Raw genomic sequence first — 19,283 nt, forward strand, 5'->3', positions numbered from 1 at the left:
CTGGCATCCGTGGTCACCAGGACCCAGTCCTGTATGCCGAATCTGCGGCCCTCTAACAGATGAGCACTCTGCAACCACCACAGAAGAGACACCCTTGTCCGTGGCGATAAGGTTATCCGCTGATGCATCTGCAGATGCGATCCGGACCATTTGTCCAGCAGATCCCACTGAAAAGTTCGTGCGTGGAATCTGCCGAATGGAATCGCTTCGTAAGAAGCCACCATCTTTCCCAGGACTCTTGTGCATTGATGCACAGACACTTTCCCTGGTTTTAGGAGGTTCCTGACAAGTTCGGATAACTCCCTGGCTTTCTCCTCCGGAAGAAACACCTTTTTCTGAACCGTGTCCAGAATCATTCCCAGGAACAGCAGACGTGTCGTCGGGGTCAATTGAGATTTTGGAAAATTCAGAATCCACCCGTGCTGTTGCAGCACTACTTGGGTTAGCGCTACTACGTCCCCCAGCTGTTCCCTGGACCTTGCCCTTATCAGGAGATCGTCCAAGTAAGGGATAATTAATACGCCTTTTCTTCGCAGAAGAAACATAATTTCGGCCATTACCTTGGTAAAGACCCGAGGTGCCGTGGACAATCCAAACGGCAGCGTCTGAAACTGATAATGACAGTTTTGCACCACGAACCTGAGGTACCCTTGATGTGAAGGGCAAATTGGGACATGCAGGTAAGCATCCTTGATGTCCAGGGACACCATAAAGTCCCCTTCTTCCAGATTCGCTATCACTGCTCTGAGTGACTCCATCTTGAACTTGAATTTTTGTATGTACAGGTTCAAAGATTTCAGATTTAGAATAGGTCTTACCGAGCCGTCCGGCTTCGGTACCACAAATAGCGTGGAATAATACCCCTTTCCCTGTTGTAGGAGGGGTACCTTGACTATCACCTGCTGAGAAAACAGCTTGTGAATGGCTTCCAATACCGTCGCCCTGTCGGAGGGAGACGTTGGCAAAGCAGACTTCAGGAACCGATGAGGGGGAGACTTCTCGAATTCCAACCTGTAACCCTGAGATACTATCTGCAGGATCCAGGGGTCCACCTGTGAGTGAGCCCACTGTGCGCTGAAACTCTTGAGTCGACCCCCCACCGCCCCTGAGTCCGCTTGTAAAGCCCCAACGTCATGCTGAGGGCTTTGCAGAAGCCGGGGAGGGCTTCTGCTCCTGGGAGGGAGCTGCTTGGTGCCCTCTCTTACCCTTTCCTTTGCCTCGGGGCAGATATGACTGTCCTTTTGCCCGCTTGTTCTTATAGGAACGAAAGGACTGCGGCTGAAAAGACGGTGTCTTTTTCTGTTGGGAGGGGACCTGAGGTAAAAAGGTGGATTTCCCGGCTGTTGCCGTGGCCACCAAATCCGATAGACCGACCCCAAATAATTCCTCCCCCTTATACGGCAATACTTCCATATGCCGTTTGGAATCCGCATCACCTGACCATTGTCGCGTCCATAAACTTCTTCTGGCAGATATGGACATCGCACTTACTCTCGATGCCAGAGTGCAAATATCCCTCTGAGCATCTCGCATATAAAGAAAAGCATCCTTTAATTGCTCTAAAGTCAATAAAATACTGTCCCTATCTAGGGTATCAATATTTTCAGTCAGGGAATCCGACCAAAACACCCCAGCACTGCACATCCATGCAGAGGCGATGGCTGGTCGCAGTATAACACCAGTATGAGTGTATATACTTTTCAGGGTAGTTTCCAGCCTCCTATCCGCTGGATCCTTGAGGGCGGCCGTTTCAGGAGACGGTAACGCCACTTGTTTGGATAAGCGTGTGAGCGCCTTATCCACCCTAGGGGGTGTTTCCCAGCGCGCCCTAACCTCTGGCGGGAAAGGATATAATGCCAATAACTTCTTTGAAATTAGCAGTTTTCTATCGGGGTTAACCCACGCTTCATCACACACTTCATTCAATTCGTCTGATTCAGGAAAAACTACAGGTAGTTTTTTTAGACCCCACATAATACCCCTTTTTGTGGTACATGCAGTATCAGAGATATGCAAAGCCTCCTTCATTGCCGTGATCATATAACGTGTGGCCCTACTGGAAAATACGTTTGTTTCTTCACCGTCGACACTAGATTCGGTGTCCGTGTCTGGGTCTGTGTCGACCGACTGAGGTAAAGGGCGTTTTACAGCCCCTGACGGTGTCTGAGACGCCTGTACAGGTACTAACTGGTTTGCCGGCCGTCTCATGTCGTCAACTGATTTTTGTAATGTGCTGACATTATCACGTAATTCCATAAACAAAGCCATCCATTCCGGTGTCGACTCCCTAGGGGGTGACATCACCATTACCGGCAATTGCTCCGCCTCCACACCAACATCGTCCTCATACATGTCGACACACACGTACCGACACACAGCAGACACACAGGGAATGCTCTTATCGAAGACAGGACCCCACTAGCCCTTTGGGGAGACAGAGGGAGAGTTTGCCAGCACACACCCAAGCGCTATAAATGTATAGGAACAACCCTATAGAAGTGTTGTCTCCCTTATAGCAGCTTAATATATCAAAAAACGCCAAAAAAGTGCCCCCCCCCCCCTCTCTGTTTTACCCTGTTTCTGTAGTGCAGTGCAGGGGAGAGTCCTGGGAGCCTTCCTCGCAGCGGAGCTGAGCAGGAAAATGGCGCTGTGTGCTGAGGAGATAGGCCCCGCCCCCTATTTCGGCGGGCTCTTCTCCGGTGTTTGTGAGACCTGGCAGGGGTGAAATACATCCATATAGCCCCAGGGGCTATATGTGATGTATTTTTTTAGCCAGAACAAGGTATTCTCATTGCTGCCCAGGGCGCCCCCCGCAGCGCCCTGCACCCTCCGTGACCGCTGGTGTGAAGTGTGTGACAACAATGGCGCACAGCTGCAGTGCTGTGCGCTACCTCATGAAGACTGAAAAGTCTTCTGCCGCCGGTTTCTGGACCTCTTCACTTTTCGGCATCTGCAAGGGGGTCGGCGGCGCGGCTGCGGGACCGGACTCCATGGCTGGGCCTGTGTTCGATCCCTCTGGAGCTAATGGTGTCCAGTAGCCTAAGAAGCCAATCCATCCTGCACGCAGGTGAGTTCACTTCTTCTCCCCTAAGTCCCTCGTTGCAGTGAGCCTGTTGCCAGCAGGACTCACTGTAAAATAAAAAACCTAAAAACTTTTTCTAAGCAGCTCTTTAGGAGAGCCACCTAGATTGCACCCTGCTCGGACGGGCACAAAAACCTAACTGAGGCTTGGAGGAGGGTCATAGGGGGAGGAGCCAGTGCACACCACCTGATCCTAAAGCTTTATTTTTGTGCCCTGTCTCCTGCGGAGCCGCTAATCCCCATGGTCCTGACGGAGTCCCCAGCATCCACTAGGATGTCAGAGAAATATCTATCTATCTATCTATCTATCTATCTATCTATCTATCTATCTATCTATCTATCTATCTGTACAGGGGGCACAGTATATACAGTATATGTATCTCTGTACAGGGTGCACAGTATATATCTATCTATCTATCTATCTGTACATGGGGCACAGTATATACAGTATATGTATCTGTACAGGGGGCACAGTATATACAGTATATATATATGTATCTGTACAGGGGGCAGAGTAAAGTATATGTATCTGTGTGACTGAGCCCCCGGTGCTGCCGGGTCTCCGCCCGTTCCTCCCCTCCCGCCTCCCCGGGCTCCGTCTCCTCCCCGCTGGCCGCCTCCCGGAGAGCCCGTTATGAGCCCGGTGCAGTCTCCGGCGAGTGTGTGTCTCCGGGTCCCGGCATGGAGCTGACAGCGGAGAATCACCGCCTGCCCCTGAGCGACGGCAACAGCATCCCGGTCCTGGGGCTGGGCACCTATATCCCCCCTCGCTTTGTAAGTGACTCCGCCGGAACAGCCGCTGCCCCCAGTACTGCCCCCGACCCTCTATACTGCCTCAGACCCCCTATACTGCCCCAATAACCTCTGTGAACTGACCCCCTGTACTGCCCCCGATCCTCTGTACTTCCCCAGACCCCCTATTCTGCCCCCCTGACCTCTGTGACCTGACCCCCTGTACTGCCCCCGACCCTCTGTACTGCCCCTCTAACCTCTGTGACCTGACCCCCTGTACTGTCCCCGACCCTCTGTACTGCCCCCGACCCCCTGTACTGCCCCCCTAACCTCTGTGACCTGACACCCTGTACTGCCCTTGACCCTCTGTACTGCCCCAGACCCCCTGTACTGCCCCCTACCCTCTGTGACCTGACCTCCTGTACTGCTCCCGACTCTCTGTACTGCCCCAGACCCCCTGTACTGCCCCCCTAACCTCTGTGACCTGACACCCTGTACTGCCCCCGACCCTCTGTACTGCCCCAGACCCCCTGTACTGCCCCCTACCCTCTGTGACCTGACCTCCTGTACTGCCCCCGACCCTCTGTACTGCCCCAGAGCCCCCTGTACTGCCCCCTACCCTCTGTGACCTGACCTCCTGTACTGCCCCCGACCCTCTGTGACCTGACCCCCGACCCTCTGTGACCTGACCCCCTGTACTGTCCCCTAACCTCTGTGACCTGACCCCCAGTACTGCCCCCGACCCTCTGTACTACCACAGACCCCCTTTACTGCACCCTACCCTCTGTGACCTGACCCCCTGTACTGCCCCCGACCCGCTGTACTGCCCCAGACCCCCTATACTGCCCCAATAACCTCTGTGAACTGACCCCCTGTACTGCCCCCGATCCTCTGTACTTCCCCAGACCCCCTATTCTGCCCCCCTGACCTCTGTGACCTGACTCCCTGTACTGCCCCCGACCCTCTGTACTGCCCCAGACCCCCTGTACTGCCCCCCTAACCTCTGTGACCTGACCCCCTGTACTGCCCCCGACCCTCTGTACTGCCCAGGACCCCCTGTACTGCCCCCTTAACCTCTGTGACCTGACACCCTGTACTGCCCCCGACCCTCTGTACTGCCACAGACCCCCTTTACTGCACCCTACCCTCTGTGACCTGACCCCCTGTACTGCCCCCGACCCTCTGTACTGCCCCAGACCCCCTATACTGCTCGACCCTCTGTACTGCCCCAGACCCCCTATACTACCCCCCCAACCTCTGTGACCTGACCCCCTGTACTGCCCCCGACCCTCTGTACTGCCCCAGACCCCCTGTACTGCCCCCCTAACCTCTGTGACCTGACACCCTGTACTGCCCCCGACCCTCTGCACTGCCCCAGACCCCCTGTACTGCCCCCTACCCTCTGTGACCTGACCTCCTGTACTGCCCCCGACCCTCTGTGACCTGACCCTCTGTACTGCCCCCCTAACCTCTGTGACCTGACACCCTGTACTGCCCCCGACCCTCTGTACTGCCCCAGACCCCCTGTACTGCCCCCAACCCTCTGTGACCTGACCTCCTGTACTGCCCCCGACCCTCTGTGACCTGACCCTCTGTACTGCCCCCTAACCTCTGTGACCTGACCCCCTGTAGTGCCCCCGACCCTCTGCACTGCCCCAGACCCCCTATTCTGCCCTCCTAACCTGCTACCTGACCCCCTGTACTGCCCCGACCCTCTGTACTGCCCCCTACCCTCTGTACTGCCCCAGATCCCCTGTACTGCCCCCTACCCTCTGTGACCTGACCCCCTGTACTGCCCCAGACCCTCTGTACTGCCCCTCTAACCTCTGTGACCTGACACCCTGTACTGCCCCTGACCCTCTGTACTGCCCCAGACCTCCTGTACTGCCCCCTACCCTCTGTGACCTGATCCCCTGTACTGCCCCCGACCCTCTGTGACCTGACCCCCTGTACTGCCCCGCTAACCTCTGTGACCTGACCCCCTGTACTGCCACGACCCTCTGTGACCTGACACCCAGTACTGCCCCAGACCCTCTGTACTGCCCCCAACCATCTGTACTGCCCCCCTAACCTCTGTGACCTGACCATGTACTGCATACCTGACCCCCTATATGTGACCTGACGACCCCCTGTACTACATACCTGAGGCGTATCTAGGGTAGGGCGAGTGGGGCACGTGCCCTGGGCCGGTGAGTGAACGGGGGGCCGAACATAAGCGGCCGGTGAGTGAACGGGGGGGGGGGGGGGGGGGGGGGCACGGGCACCGGCACAGTGGGGCATGTATCTGGCACCAAATGGGGCATGTAACTGGCACTGAGTGGGGCATGTGTCTGGCACTGTGGGGCATGTAACTGGCACTGTGGGGCATGTATCTGGCACTGTGGGGCATGTAACTGGCACTGTGGGGCATGTATCTGGCACAGTGGGGCAATGTAACTGGCACTGTGGGGCATGTATCTGGCACAGTGGGGCAATGTAACTGGCACTGTGGGGCATGTATCTGGCACAGTGGGGCAATGTAACTGGCACTGTGGGGCATGTATCCGGCACTGTGGGGCATTGTATCTGGCACTGTGGGGCAATGTAACTGGCACTGTGGGGCAATGTAATTGGCACTGTGGGGCAATGTAACTGGCACTGTGAGGCAATGTAACTGGCACTGTGGGGCATGTATCCGACACTGCGGGGCATGTATCCGGCACTGTGGGGCATTGTATCTGGCACTATGGGGCATTGTATCTGGCACTGTGGGGCAATGTAACTGGCACTGTGGGGCATGTATCCGGCACTGCGGGGCATGTATCCGGCACTGTGGGGCATTGTATCTGGCACTGTGAGGCAATGTAACTGGCACTGTGGGCCATTTTCAGTGTCCACACCCCTTCTGGAGCGTGGCCACACCCCTTCTGGTGTGTGACCACATTCCTTCTGGAGTGTGGCCACGCCCATTTTTTTTAGACGCACGCGCCTTCGACGCGCGCACATGCCTCTTTATTTTGCTTTTTTTTTGGGGGGGGGGGGGGGGGGGGGGGGGGGGGTGTGTGTGTGCCATTTTACATCTTCCCCTGGGCTCCAAAAACCCTAGTTACGCCTCTGCCCCCTGTACTGCAGACCTGACCCCCTGTACTGCACACCTGACCTCCTATATGTGACCTGACCCCTGTACTGTAGCTCTGACCCCCTATACTGCACTCTCACCTTCTATACTGCACTCTCACCTTCTATACTGTACTCTTACCCCCTTATACTGCTCCCTGCCACACTCTACTGCCCCCCTTATACTACGCCAATCCCTTATACTGCACCCTTACCCCCCGTACTGCCCCAATCCCTTACACTGCACCCTGCCCCCCTGTACTGCACTCCAGCATGGTAATATTCCCCGTCTCACCTATTCCAATCTCCAAGTGACCAGAATATATCCTTCATCTCACTCCAACCTGCACCCTGACCTCCTCGTATAGCCGTCACCTCATCTGTTCTCTCCTTTCTATACTGCACCCCAATCCTCCTGCATCTCCCCATGTCACTCACTGTCTGCCCCCCTGTATTATTCACCCCTTTATATATTCCCCTATCTGCCCCTTGTATTCACCCCTGTATATATTCCCCCTGTCTGCCCCCTGTATTCACCCCTGTATATATTCCCCTGTCTACCCCCTGTATTCACCCCTGTATATACTCCCCTGTCTGCCCCCTGTATTCAACCCCTGTATATATTCCCCTGTCTGCCCCCTGTATTCACCCCTGTATATATTCCCCTGTCTGCCCCCTGTATTCACCCCTGTATATATATTCCTCTGTCTGCCCCCTGTATTCACCCCTGTATATATTCCCCTGTCTGCCCCCTGTATTCACCCCTGTATATATTCCCCTGTCTGCCCCCTGTATTCACCCCTGTATATATTCCCCTGTCTGCCCCCTGTATTCACCCCTGTATATATTCCCCTGTCTGCCCCCCTGTATTCACCCCTGTATATATTCCCCTGTCTGCCCCCTGTATTCACCCCTGTATATATTCCCCTGTCTGCCCCCTGTATTCACCCCTGTATATATTCCCCTGTCTGCTCCCCCCCTGTATTCACCCCTGTATATATTCCCCTGTCTGCCCCCCTGTATTCACCCCTGTATATATTCCCCTGCCTGACCCCTGTATTCACCCCTGTATATATTCCCCTGTCTGCCCCCCTGTATTCACCCCTGTATATATTCCCCTGCCTGACCCCTGTATTCACCCCTGTATATATTCCCCTGTCTGCCCCCCCCTGCATTCACCCCTGTATATATTCCCCTATCTGCCCCCCCCTGTATTCACCCCTGTATATATTCCCCTGTCTGCCCCCCTGCATTCACCCCTGTATATATTCCCCTATCTGCCCCCCCCCCTGTATTCACCCCTGTATATATTCCCCTGTCTGCCCCCCTGTATTCACCCCTGTATATATTCCCCTGTCTACCCCCCTGTATTCACCCCTGTATATATTCCCCTGTCTGCCCCCCTGTATTCACCCCTGTATATATTCCCCTATCTGCCCCCCCTGTATTCACCCCTGTATCTATTCCCCTGTCTGCCCACCTGCATTCACCCCTGTATATATTCCCCTGTCTGCCCCCCTGTATTCACCCCTGTATATATTCCCCTGTCTGCCCCTGTATTCACCCCTGTATATACTCCCCTGTCTGCCCCCTGTATTCAACCCCTGTATATATTCCACTGTCTGCCCCCTGTATTCACCCCCTGTATATATTCCCCTGTCTGCCCCCTGTATTCACCCCTGTATATATATTCCTCTGTCTGCCCCCTGTATTCACCCCTGTATATATTCCCCTGTCTGCCCCCTGTATTCACCCCTGTATATATTCCCCTGTCTGCCCCCTGTATTCACCCCTGTATATATTCCCCTGTCTGCCCCCTGTATTCACCCCTGTATATATTCCCCTGTCTGCCCCCCTGTATTCACCCCTGTATATATTCCCCTGTCTGCCCCCTGTATTCACCCCTGTATATATTTCCCTGTCTGCCCCCTGTATTCACCCCTGTATATATTCCCCTGTCTACCCCCTGTATTCACCCCTGTATATATTCCCCTGTCTGCCCCCCTGTATTAATCCCTTATATATTCCCGTCTGCCCCTCTGTATTCACCCCTGTATATATTCCCCTGTCTGCCACCTGTATTCACCCCTGTATATATTCCCCTGTCTGCCCCCTGTATTCACCCCTGTATATATTCCCCTGTCTGCCCCCTGTATTCACCCCTGTATATATATTCCTCTGTCTGCCCCCTGTATTCACCCCTGTATATATTCCCCTGCCTGACCCCTGTATTCACCCCTGTATATATTCCCCTGTCTGCCCCCCTGTATTCACCCCTGTATATATTCCCCTGCCTGACCCCTGTATTCACCCCTGTATATATTCCCCTGTCTGCCCCCCCCTGCATTCACCCCTGTATATATTCCCCTATCTGCCCCCCCTGTATTCACCCCTGTATATATTCCCCTGTCTGCCCCCCTGCATTCACCCCTGTATATATTTCCCTATCTGCCCCCCCCCCCCTGTATTCACCCCTGTATATATTTCCCTGTCTGCCCCCCTGTATTCACCCCTGTATATATTCCCCTGTCTGCCCCCCCTGTATTCACCCCTGTATATATTCCCCTGTCTGCCCCCCTGTATTCACCCCTGTACATATTCCCCTATCTGCCCCCCCCTGTATTCACCCCTGTATCTATTCCCCTGTCTGCCCACCTGCATTCACCCCTGTATATATTCCCCTGTCTGCCCCCCTGTATTCACCCCTGTATATATTCCCCTGTCTGCCCCTGTATTCACCCCTGTATATATTCCCCTGTCTACCCCCTGTATTCACCCCTGTATATATTCCCCTGTCTGCCCCCCTGTATTCATCCCTTATATATTCCCGTCTGCCCCCCTGTATTCACCCCTGTATATATTCCCCTGTCTGCCACCTGCATTCACCCCTGTATATATTCCCCTGTCTGCCCCCCTGTATTCACTCCTGTATATATTCCCGTCTGCCCCCCTGTATTCACTCCTGTATATATTCCCCTGTCTGCCCCCCCTGTATTCACCCCTGTATATATTCCCCTGTCTGCTCCCCCCCTGTATTCACCCCTGTATATATTCCCCTGTCTGCCCCCCTGTATTCACCCCTCTATATATTCCCCTGTCCGCCCCCCCTGTATTCACCCCTGTATATATTCCCCTGCCTGACCCCTGTATTCACCCCTGTATATATTCCCCTGTCTGCCCCCCTGCATTCACCCCTGTATATATTCCCCTGTCTGCACCCCTGCATTCACCCCTGTATATATTCCCCTATCTGACCCCCCCTATATTCACCCCTGTATATATTCCCCTGTCTGCCCCCCTGCATTCACCCCTGTATATATTCCCCTATCTGCCCCCCCCCCCCCTGTATTCACCCCTGTATATATTTCCCTGTCTGCCCCCCTGTATTCACCCCTGTATATATTCCCCTGTCTGCCCCCCTGTATTCACCCCTGTATATATTCCCCTATCTGCCCCCCCAGTATTCACCCCTGTATCTATTCCCCTGTCTGCCAACCTACATTCACCCCTGTATATATTCCCCTGTCTGCCCTCCTGTATTCATCCCTGTATATATTCCCCTGTCTACCCCCCTGTATTCACCCCTGTATATATTCCCCTGTCTGCCCCTGTATTCACCCCTGTATATATTCCCCTGTCTACCCCCTGTATTCACCCCTGTATATATTCCCCTGTCTGCCCCCCTGTATTCACCCCTGTATATATTCCCGTCTGCCCCTGTATTCACCCCTGTATATATTCCCCTGTCTACCCCCTGTATTCACCCCTGTATATATTCCCCTGTCTGCCCCCCTGTATTCACCCCTGTATATATTCCCCTGTCTGCCCCCTTTATTCACCCCTGTATATATTCCCCTGTCTGCCGCCCTGTATTTACCCCTGTATATATTCCCCTGTCTGCCCCCTGTATTTATTCCCCTATCTGCCCCCCTGTATTCACCCCTGTATATATTCCCCTGTAGTCACCCCTGTATATATTCCCCTGTCTGCAGTGTACAATTAATTCATCTCCCATTTCCACTATTCCTATTGTGTTCTCTGACTATCTCCTATATATTAGCCCAAATCTGTGACTCTGTGCTGGCCGTAACGCTGGGCGGAGTCACAGGCACAGATCTGGGCGGCTGGATGCAGGGCAGGAACAGTCTCCTCCCTCTGTCCACCCATCCCCGCCCAGTCCCCTCCCCATCTCCGCCCCTTCCCCTCTCTCCCCCCTCCCCGTACACTCCCTGCACCTGGTGACACTGCAGCCGAGGACTGTAAGCGGCGCTCTCACCGCTGCCTGCCGCACAGTGTGGAGGAGAACCAACGCTGACAGCCGCACCCGCGGCACACACACCACCCAACACCTCCACCCGCCGCACACGGGCCGCGCCACCCACAGAATCCACCCCACCCAACCACGGCACACGGCCCGCGGCATCCCACACCCTCCCACCCGCGGCATCCACCCAACCCGCGGCACTCCCGCACCCTCCCCCACCCGCGGCACGCACCCCTCCCCCACCCGCGACACGCACCCCTCCCCCACCCGCGGCACCCCTCCCCACCCGCGGCACACACCCCTCCCCCACCCGCGGCACGCACCCCTCCCCCACCCGCGGCACCCCTCCCCCACCCGCGGCACGCACCCCTCCCCCACCCGCGACACGCACCCCTCCCCCACCCACGGCACCCCTCCCCCACCCGCGACACGCACCCCTCCCCCACCCGCAGCACCCCATTCGCGGCACACACCCCTCCCCCACCCGCGGCACGCACCCCTCCCCCACCCGCAGCACCCCTCCCCCACCCGCGGCACTCCCGCCCCCTCCCCCACCCGCAGCACCCCTCCCCCACCCGCAGCACTCCCGCCGCTCCCCCACCCGCGCCACACACCCCTCCCCCACCTGCGGCACTCCCTCTCCCACCCGCAGCACCCCTCCCCCACCCCCGGCACACACCCCTCCCCCACCCCCTGCACTCCCGCCCCCTCCCCCACCCGCGGCATTCCCGCCCCCTCCCCCACCCTCGGCACACACCCCTCCCCCACCTGCGGCACTCCCACCCCCTCCCCCACCCGCGGCATTCCCACCCCCTCCCCCACCCGCAGCACCCCTCCCCCACCCGCAGCACACACCCCTCCCCCACCCGCTGCACTCCCGCCCCCTCCCCCACCCGTAACACCCACACCCCGCAAAACCCCATGCCCTTCCCCCCCCCGCACCCCCCCCCACCCCTATACCAACCTCTCCCCCCGCTACACCCTCCACCCCACCCACCCCTCCCCCACCCGCAGCACCCCCCCCCACCCCACACCTACCTCTACCTACCCCTGCACCCTCCACCCCACCCACAGCATCCACCACATCCGCCCCCCACCCGCGGCACACACCCCTCCCCCACCCACGGCACTCCCGCCGCCTCCCGTAACACCCACAACCAGCAAAACCCACCGGCCCAACCCCAAAAACCCCGCACCACCCCCATACCTACCTCTCCCCCCTGCAACCCACCACCCTACCCGCGGCATCCACCACAGACGCCCCCCACCCGTGGCACACGTCCCTCCCCCACCCGCGGCACTCCTGCCCCTTCCCCCACCCATAGCACCCACACCCTCAGCACCCCCACCCCTCCACCACCCGCAGCACTCCCTCCCCCAACCGCAACACCCCTTCCCCACCCGTGTCACCCACAGCACCCACCACATCCGTCCCTCACCCGCGGGACACGCCCCCTCCCCCACCCGTAGCACCTACAACCCACAAACCCCCCCTCCCCCACCGGTGGCACCCCTGCACCTCCCCCCCCTCCTACACCCACGCACCCTCCACCCCACCTGCGGCAACCCCGCACCACCCTTATACCCACTTCTCGCCCCTGCACCCTACAACCCACCCGCCCCTCCCCCACCCGTGGCACCCACAGCACCCACCACAGACTCCCCTCCCCGCCCACTGCACTCTCACACCACCCCCATACCCCCCTCCCGCACCCACCCCACCACCACACGTAGCACCTCGGACACCATCCGCAGCCGCTACAAGCGATTCCCTGAATCGCGGTGATCAGCGGCACGGATACGCACCTCCACCTCACTGAACCCACCCCCTTTCCAAACCTCCCCCCACACACTCACTGAACTTCTGTGAGTATAGTTGCTACCAATGGACATTGGATTCATAAGAAACACTAATGCTGTGTCCATTATGTGTCTAAGCGACACTGCTACCTGTGGCCATTGTGTATAAGTGGCGCTGCTACCTGTGGGCACTGTGTGTATAAACGCCACTGCTACCTGTGGCCACTGTGTGTATAAGCGCCTCTGTTACCTATGGGAATTGTGTCTAGAAGTGACGCTGCTACCGGGGGTCATTGTGTGTATAAACACCACTGCTACCTGTGGCCACTGTGTGTATAAGCGCCTCTGCTACCCGTGGCCACTGTGTGTATAAGCGCCTCTGCTACCTGTGGGCACTGTGTGTGTATAAGCGGCTCTGCTACCTGTGGTCACTGTGTGTATAACCGGCTCTGCTACCTGTGGTCACTGTGTGTATAAGCACCACTGCTACCCGTGGCCACTGTGTGTATAAGCGCCTCTGCTACCCGTGGCCACTGTGTGTATAAGCGCCTCTGCTACCTGTGGGCACTGTGTGTGTATAAGCGGCTCTGCTACCTGTGGTCACTGTGTGTATAACCGGCTCTGCTACCTGTGGTCACTGTGTGTATAAGCACCACTGCTACCCGTGGCCACTGTGTGTATAAGCGCCTCTGCTACCCGTGGCCCCTGTGTGTGTATAAGCGGCTCTGCTACCTGTGGTCACTGTGTGTATAAGCGGCTCTGCTACCTGTGGTCACTGTGTGTATAAGCGGCTCTGCTACCTGTGGCCACTACCTGTGGGCACCGTGTGTGTATAAGCCGCTCTGCTACCTGTGGTCACTGTGTGTATAAGCGGCTCTGCTACCTGTGGCCACTGTGTGTGTATAAGCGGCTCTGCTACCTGTGGTCACTGTGTGTATAAGCGCCTCTGCTACCTGTGGGCACTGTGTGTGTATAAGCGGCTCTGCTACCTGTGGTCACTGTGTGTATAAGCGGCTCTGCTACCTGTGGGCACTGTGTGTGTATAAGCGGCTCTGCTACCTGTGGGCACTGTGTGTATAAGCGGCTCTGCTACCTGTGGGCACTGTGTGTGTATAAGCGGCTCTGCTACCTGTGGGCACTGTGTGTATAAGCGCCTCTGCTACATGTGGGCACTGTGTGTATAAGCGCCTCTGCTACCTGTGGGCACTGTGTGTGTATAAGCGGCTCTGCTACCTGTGGCCACTGTATGTATAAGCGCCTCTGCTACATGTGGGCACTGTGTGTATAAGCGCCTCTGCTACCTGTGGGCACTGTGTGTGTATAAGCGGCTCTGCTACCTGTGGGCACTGTGTGTATAAGCGGCTTTGCTACCTGTGGGCACTGTGTGTATAAGCGCCTCTGCTACATGTGGGCACTGTGTGCGTATAAGCGCCTCTGCTACCTGTGGGCACTGTGTGTGTACAAGCGGCTCTGTTACCTGTGGGTATTGTGTGTATAAGCGGCTCTGCTACCTTTGGGTATTGTGTGTATAAGCTGCGCTGCTACCTCTGCCCACTGTGTGGATACACGTATCCATTACCTGTGGCCTCTGTGTGTATAAGCTGCGCTGCTACCTGTGTCCATTGTGTGTATACGCGGCTCCATTACCTGTGCCCACTGTGTGTATAAGCTGCGCTGCATACACTAGCAGTATATACTACACTATGTTATTCATTGTGCCCTGCGGCCACTCTTCACGCCCTCACAAAGGCCTACGCCCCCTTGACAATCGCACGCCTTTCCCCCTTGCAATATTTACCCATTAGCATAAAATTTTTGGCAGGTAATACTCCATATAATAACAATTATAGCACAGCTGAAGCCCGTGCAGGGGTTAACGGGTCGTAGCCTTTTGCAACGGTATTTTGTTTTGTAACACCTTGCCTCTCTTTGTCCTCTCCCTACCACCCTGCCTCTCCCTATCCTTTACCCATCGCACAGCGTTTCTGTACATTCCCTCCCCCCCCCCCCCTTCCCCCCTACGCCTCTCTCTTTTCTGCATGCCCGCTATATTGCCCTGCATTTCTGCATCTGTTCTCTACCGGCCTGCGTATGTTCAAAGGAGTGCAGGGGTTAACGGGGCGTAGCCACAAACGACGGTGTGAAGTGCGCCCGTAGGGCGCGATGAATCGCCTAGTATGTATATATATATATGTATTATGTTTTAGCTGTGTGTTATATAGCGCTGCAGATTGCATTGCACAGTGTTGTGTCATAGCCTGCATAGCCTGGGCTATCACCTGGTGATTACTGTACCGTAGCTGTGTCACCCGCAGGTACACGGTGCCACTGTCAGCTTCATGTGGTTCCTGCCTGATGTCATCAGTAACTAGAACCCCAAAAAGACACTGACTCATTATGTGACACCAGAACCATTGCTTGTCCGTACTGTGATGTAACAATATGTGAGTTGTTCCTCGTGTTACTGGCCGGGTATGCGTCCTATATTTCTTCCTGAGCCTGTGATTGGTCGCCCAGCTGCACCCAGCATACCGAATGTTTAGCTGTGCTTGTGCTCCTTCACTATTCACTTATTGTCCTATTTAATAGAATCACATGCTGGTTTCACTTTTTTTTTCAATGTGATCAGCTGATCTGCATATGGGAGGAGTAGGGCCAGGGCAGGCGAAGGTCTGTGGGGTCCATATGTGCCACTCTACAGATGTACCCTCCCCTTGGCGATTGTGCCCTAACCCACCTCCCCCTATTATTACCATGGAAAGCAGGAGCAAAGCATCATCTGCTCTTGTAACCCTGAATTAATTACTTATTTAGTGAATTAGGTGCCCCCTAACCGTGGTGCCCCTAGCCAGCTGCCTGGTTTGGCATAATGGCAGTGCCTTGTAGGGTACCTTGTCAGTTGTCTTTGCTATAACGTGTGTATGATTTGGGGTTTAGTTGTACTCTATGCATTACTGAAAGGGGATACGCAGACATAAGCGCCATTATGACAGAGGAGACCGTAAGAGATAAAGCTCTAACCAATCAGCTCCTAACTGTCACGTTACAGGCTGTGTTTGTAAATTATCAGTTAGGAGCTGGTTGGTTGGTACTTTATCTCTCTCCATGCTGTCCATTTATTAAGCCTTGGCGAGAGAACGTAGAAGGAGATAAAGTACCAGCCAACCAGCTCCTGTAATTTTTCAAACACAGCCTGTAACTTGGCAGTTAGGAGCTGATTGGCTGGCACTTTATCTCTCTCCACTTTATCTCTTTACTCCGAGGCTTAATAAATAGACCCCATAGTTTTGCTTCTACCAAGTTCTGCATTGCCTGCAGGTACATCTGCGCGCCCTCACTGAGCCTGGCCGGCATCCCAGCCTCTTCAGTAGTCAGTAGATGTGATCGAAATATGTACCACTTGGCGTCACCCGTACGTTCGGTTACGGAGCATGCGCAGCGCAAAAGTATTTTCTGCATCAGAAAAATGGTTTAATAGTGGCGGGGCAGAACACGGATTTTGGAGGGCAGTATTGTAAAAGTTGGAGGAGGGCCCAGTAATGGCGTTTGCACCATCTTGTGGCGGGCACAGTAGCGGCTGTACTTCCTTCAAATGCAGTGCCAGGCTGAGAAAATATAATGACTCTACAGTCAGCACAACAGCAGCTAATTGTCACACCGGGGGCTATCCAATTAGCCCCGATAAACCGGTGTGAGAAACGGCTTATCAGGGATTTTGTTTCACCTGCCTTTAGGTAGGCAAAACCAAATCCCCGGAAACAGCCCCATTTTCATGCGAATACGGGGCAATGTCTTCGCGAAAACACAGGTTTCACTGAACCTGTGTGTTTTTGGCAGGAAAGCTATTTTTTATGGGCAATCCAAATTGGAAAGCCTGTAAAAAAAATATTGCTGATACATCGGGGAAAAAGTGCAACAAACTGCATTTTCTTCGCACCCGATGTTGTTTCATCGCTAATTGGATACCCCCCTAAGGCTGTGCACGCAGAATCGTTTCATAGGAACCTTATAGAGCAGCGATTCCCAACCACTGTCCTCAAGCACACTAGCCATCCAGGCTTCATGGGTAACCATACTTGAACACAGGTGAATTAATTAGTACCTCAGTTATTTTGATTTAAGCATATGTGCTCAAGCATGGATATCGCCAAGACATGGACTGTTATAAGGCCTACACACTGGGCGATATCTTGAAAGATATGAACGATATAAATCGTTCATATCTTTCAGTGTGGATTCATCAACGATGAGCAATGCGCGTGCCCGCAGTCGTTCTTCGTTGATCGATCATCGTTGATACATGCCAGTCAATTTGGACGATACAGATGTATGGCCCTCATTCCGAGTTGTTCGCTCGGTAATTTTCTTTGCATCGCAGCGATTTTCCGCTAATTGCGCATGCGCAATGTTCGCACTGCGACTGCGCCATGTAAATTTGCTAAGAAGTTTGGTATTTCTCTAACGTCCTAAGTGGATGCTGGGGACTCCGTAAGGACCATGGGGATTAGCGGCTCGCAGGAGACTGGGCACAACTACAAAGAAAGCTTTTAGACTACTGGTGTGCACTGGCTCCTCCCACTATGACCCTCCTCCAGACTTCAGTTAGATTCTTGTGCCCGGCTGAGCTGGATGCACACTAGGGGCTCTCCTGAGCTCCTAGAAAGAAAGTATATGTTAGGTTTTTTATTTTACAGTGAGATCTGCTGGCAACAGGCTCACTGCAGCGAGGGACTAAGGGGAGAAGAAGCGAACCTACCTAACAGGTGGTAGCTTGGGCTTCTTAGGCTACTGGACACCATTAGCTCCAGAGGGATCGACCGCAGGACCCGACCTTGGTGTTCGTTCCCGAAGCCGCGCCGCCGTCCCCCTTACAGAGCCAGAAGCACGAAGAAGGTCCGGAAAATCGGCGGCAGAAGACTTCAGTCTTCACCAAGGTAGCGCACAGCACTGCAGCTGTGCGCCATTGCTCCTCATGTACACCTCACACTCCGGTCACTGATGGGTGCAGGGCGCTGGGGGGGGGGGCGCCCTGAGGGCAATAGATAACACCTTGGCTGGCAAAATATACATCATATATAGTCCCAGAGGCTATATAGATGTAAAATTACCCCTGCCAGTATCACAGAAAAAGCGGGAGAAAGTCCGCCGAAAAGGGGGCGGGGCTTCTCCCTCAGCACACTGGCGCCATTTTTCCCTCACAGTTCCGCTGGAAGGAAGCTCCCTGGCTCTCCCCTGCAGTCTGAGAAACTACAGAAGGGTAAAAAAGAGAGGGGGGGCACTAAATTTAGGCGCAGTATAGATATATATATATGTAATATATATAAAAAATCAGCTATAGGGAAAACACTCATTGATAGTGGGATCCCAGTGTTATATAGCGCTCTGGTGTGTGCTGGCATACTCTCTCTCTGTCTCCCCAAAGGGCTTTGTGGGGTCCTGTCCTCTGTCAGAGCATTCCCTGTGTGTTTGCGGTGTGTCGGTACGGCTGTGTCGACATGTTTGATGAGGAGGCTTATGTGGAGGCGGAGCAGATGCCTGTAAATGTGATGTCACCCCCTGCGGGGTCGACACCTGAGTGGATGGTGCTGTGGAAGGAATTACGTGATAGTGTCGACTCCTTACATAAAAGGTTTGACGACATACCTAATGTGGGACAGCCGGGTTCTCAGCCTGTGCCTGCCCAGGCGTCTCAAAAACCATCAGGGGCTCTAAAACGCCCGCTACCTCAGATGGTTGACACAGATGTCGACACGGATACTGACTCCAGTGTCGACGACGAAGAGACTAATGTGACTTCCAGTAGGGCCACACGTTACATGATTGAGGCAATGAAAAATGTGTTGCACATTTCTGATGTTACCCCCGGGACCACAAAAAAGGGTATAATGTTTGGAGAGAAAAAACTACCAGTAGCTTTTCCTCCATCTGAAGAGTTAAATGAAGTGTGTGAAGAAGCGTGGGCTTCCCCTGATAAAAAGATGGTAATTTCTAAGAGGTTACTAATGGCGTACCCTTTCCCGCCAGAGGATAGGTCACGCTGGGAAACATCCCTTAGGGTGGATAAAGCGCTCACACGCTTGTCGAAGAAGGTGGCACTACCGTCTCCGGATACGGCCGCCCTGAAGGAATCTGCTGATAGAAAGCAGGAGGCTATCCTGAAATCTATATATACACACACAGGTGTGATACTGAGACCGGCTATAGCTTCAGCCTGGATGTGCAGCGCTGCTGCTGCGTGGTCAGATTCCCTGTCAGAAAATATAGATACCCTAGACAGGGACACTATTTTGCTGAACGTAGAGCATATAAA

General features: G+C 54.8%; 1 protein-coding gene across 1 annotated transcript in view; it reads left to right on the top strand.

Annotated features, from left to right (window-relative positions):
* Positions 1 to 3,650: 3,650 nt before the first annotated feature.
* LOC134996873 (aldo-keto reductase family 1 member D1-like) overlaps positions 3,651 to 19,283 on the top strand; it is a 49,725-nt gene continuing 34,092 nt past the window's right edge. The window contains exon 1 of the mRNA XM_063951232.1: positions 3,651 to 3,855. Coding sequence (XP_063807302.1) covers positions 3,763 to 3,855 — 93 coding nt within the window. The 5' untranslated portion in view covers positions 3,651 to 3,762. The remainder of the gene's footprint in view (positions 3,856 to 19,283) is intronic.

The sequence above is a fragment of the Pseudophryne corroboree genome, unplaced genomic scaffold, assembly GCF_028390025.1.
Source record: "Pseudophryne corroboree isolate aPseCor3 unplaced genomic scaffold, aPseCor3.hap2 scaffold_1439, whole genome shotgun sequence".
In the NCBI taxonomy this organism is placed as follows: domain Eukaryota; kingdom Metazoa; phylum Chordata; class Amphibia; order Anura; family Myobatrachidae; genus Pseudophryne; species Pseudophryne corroboree.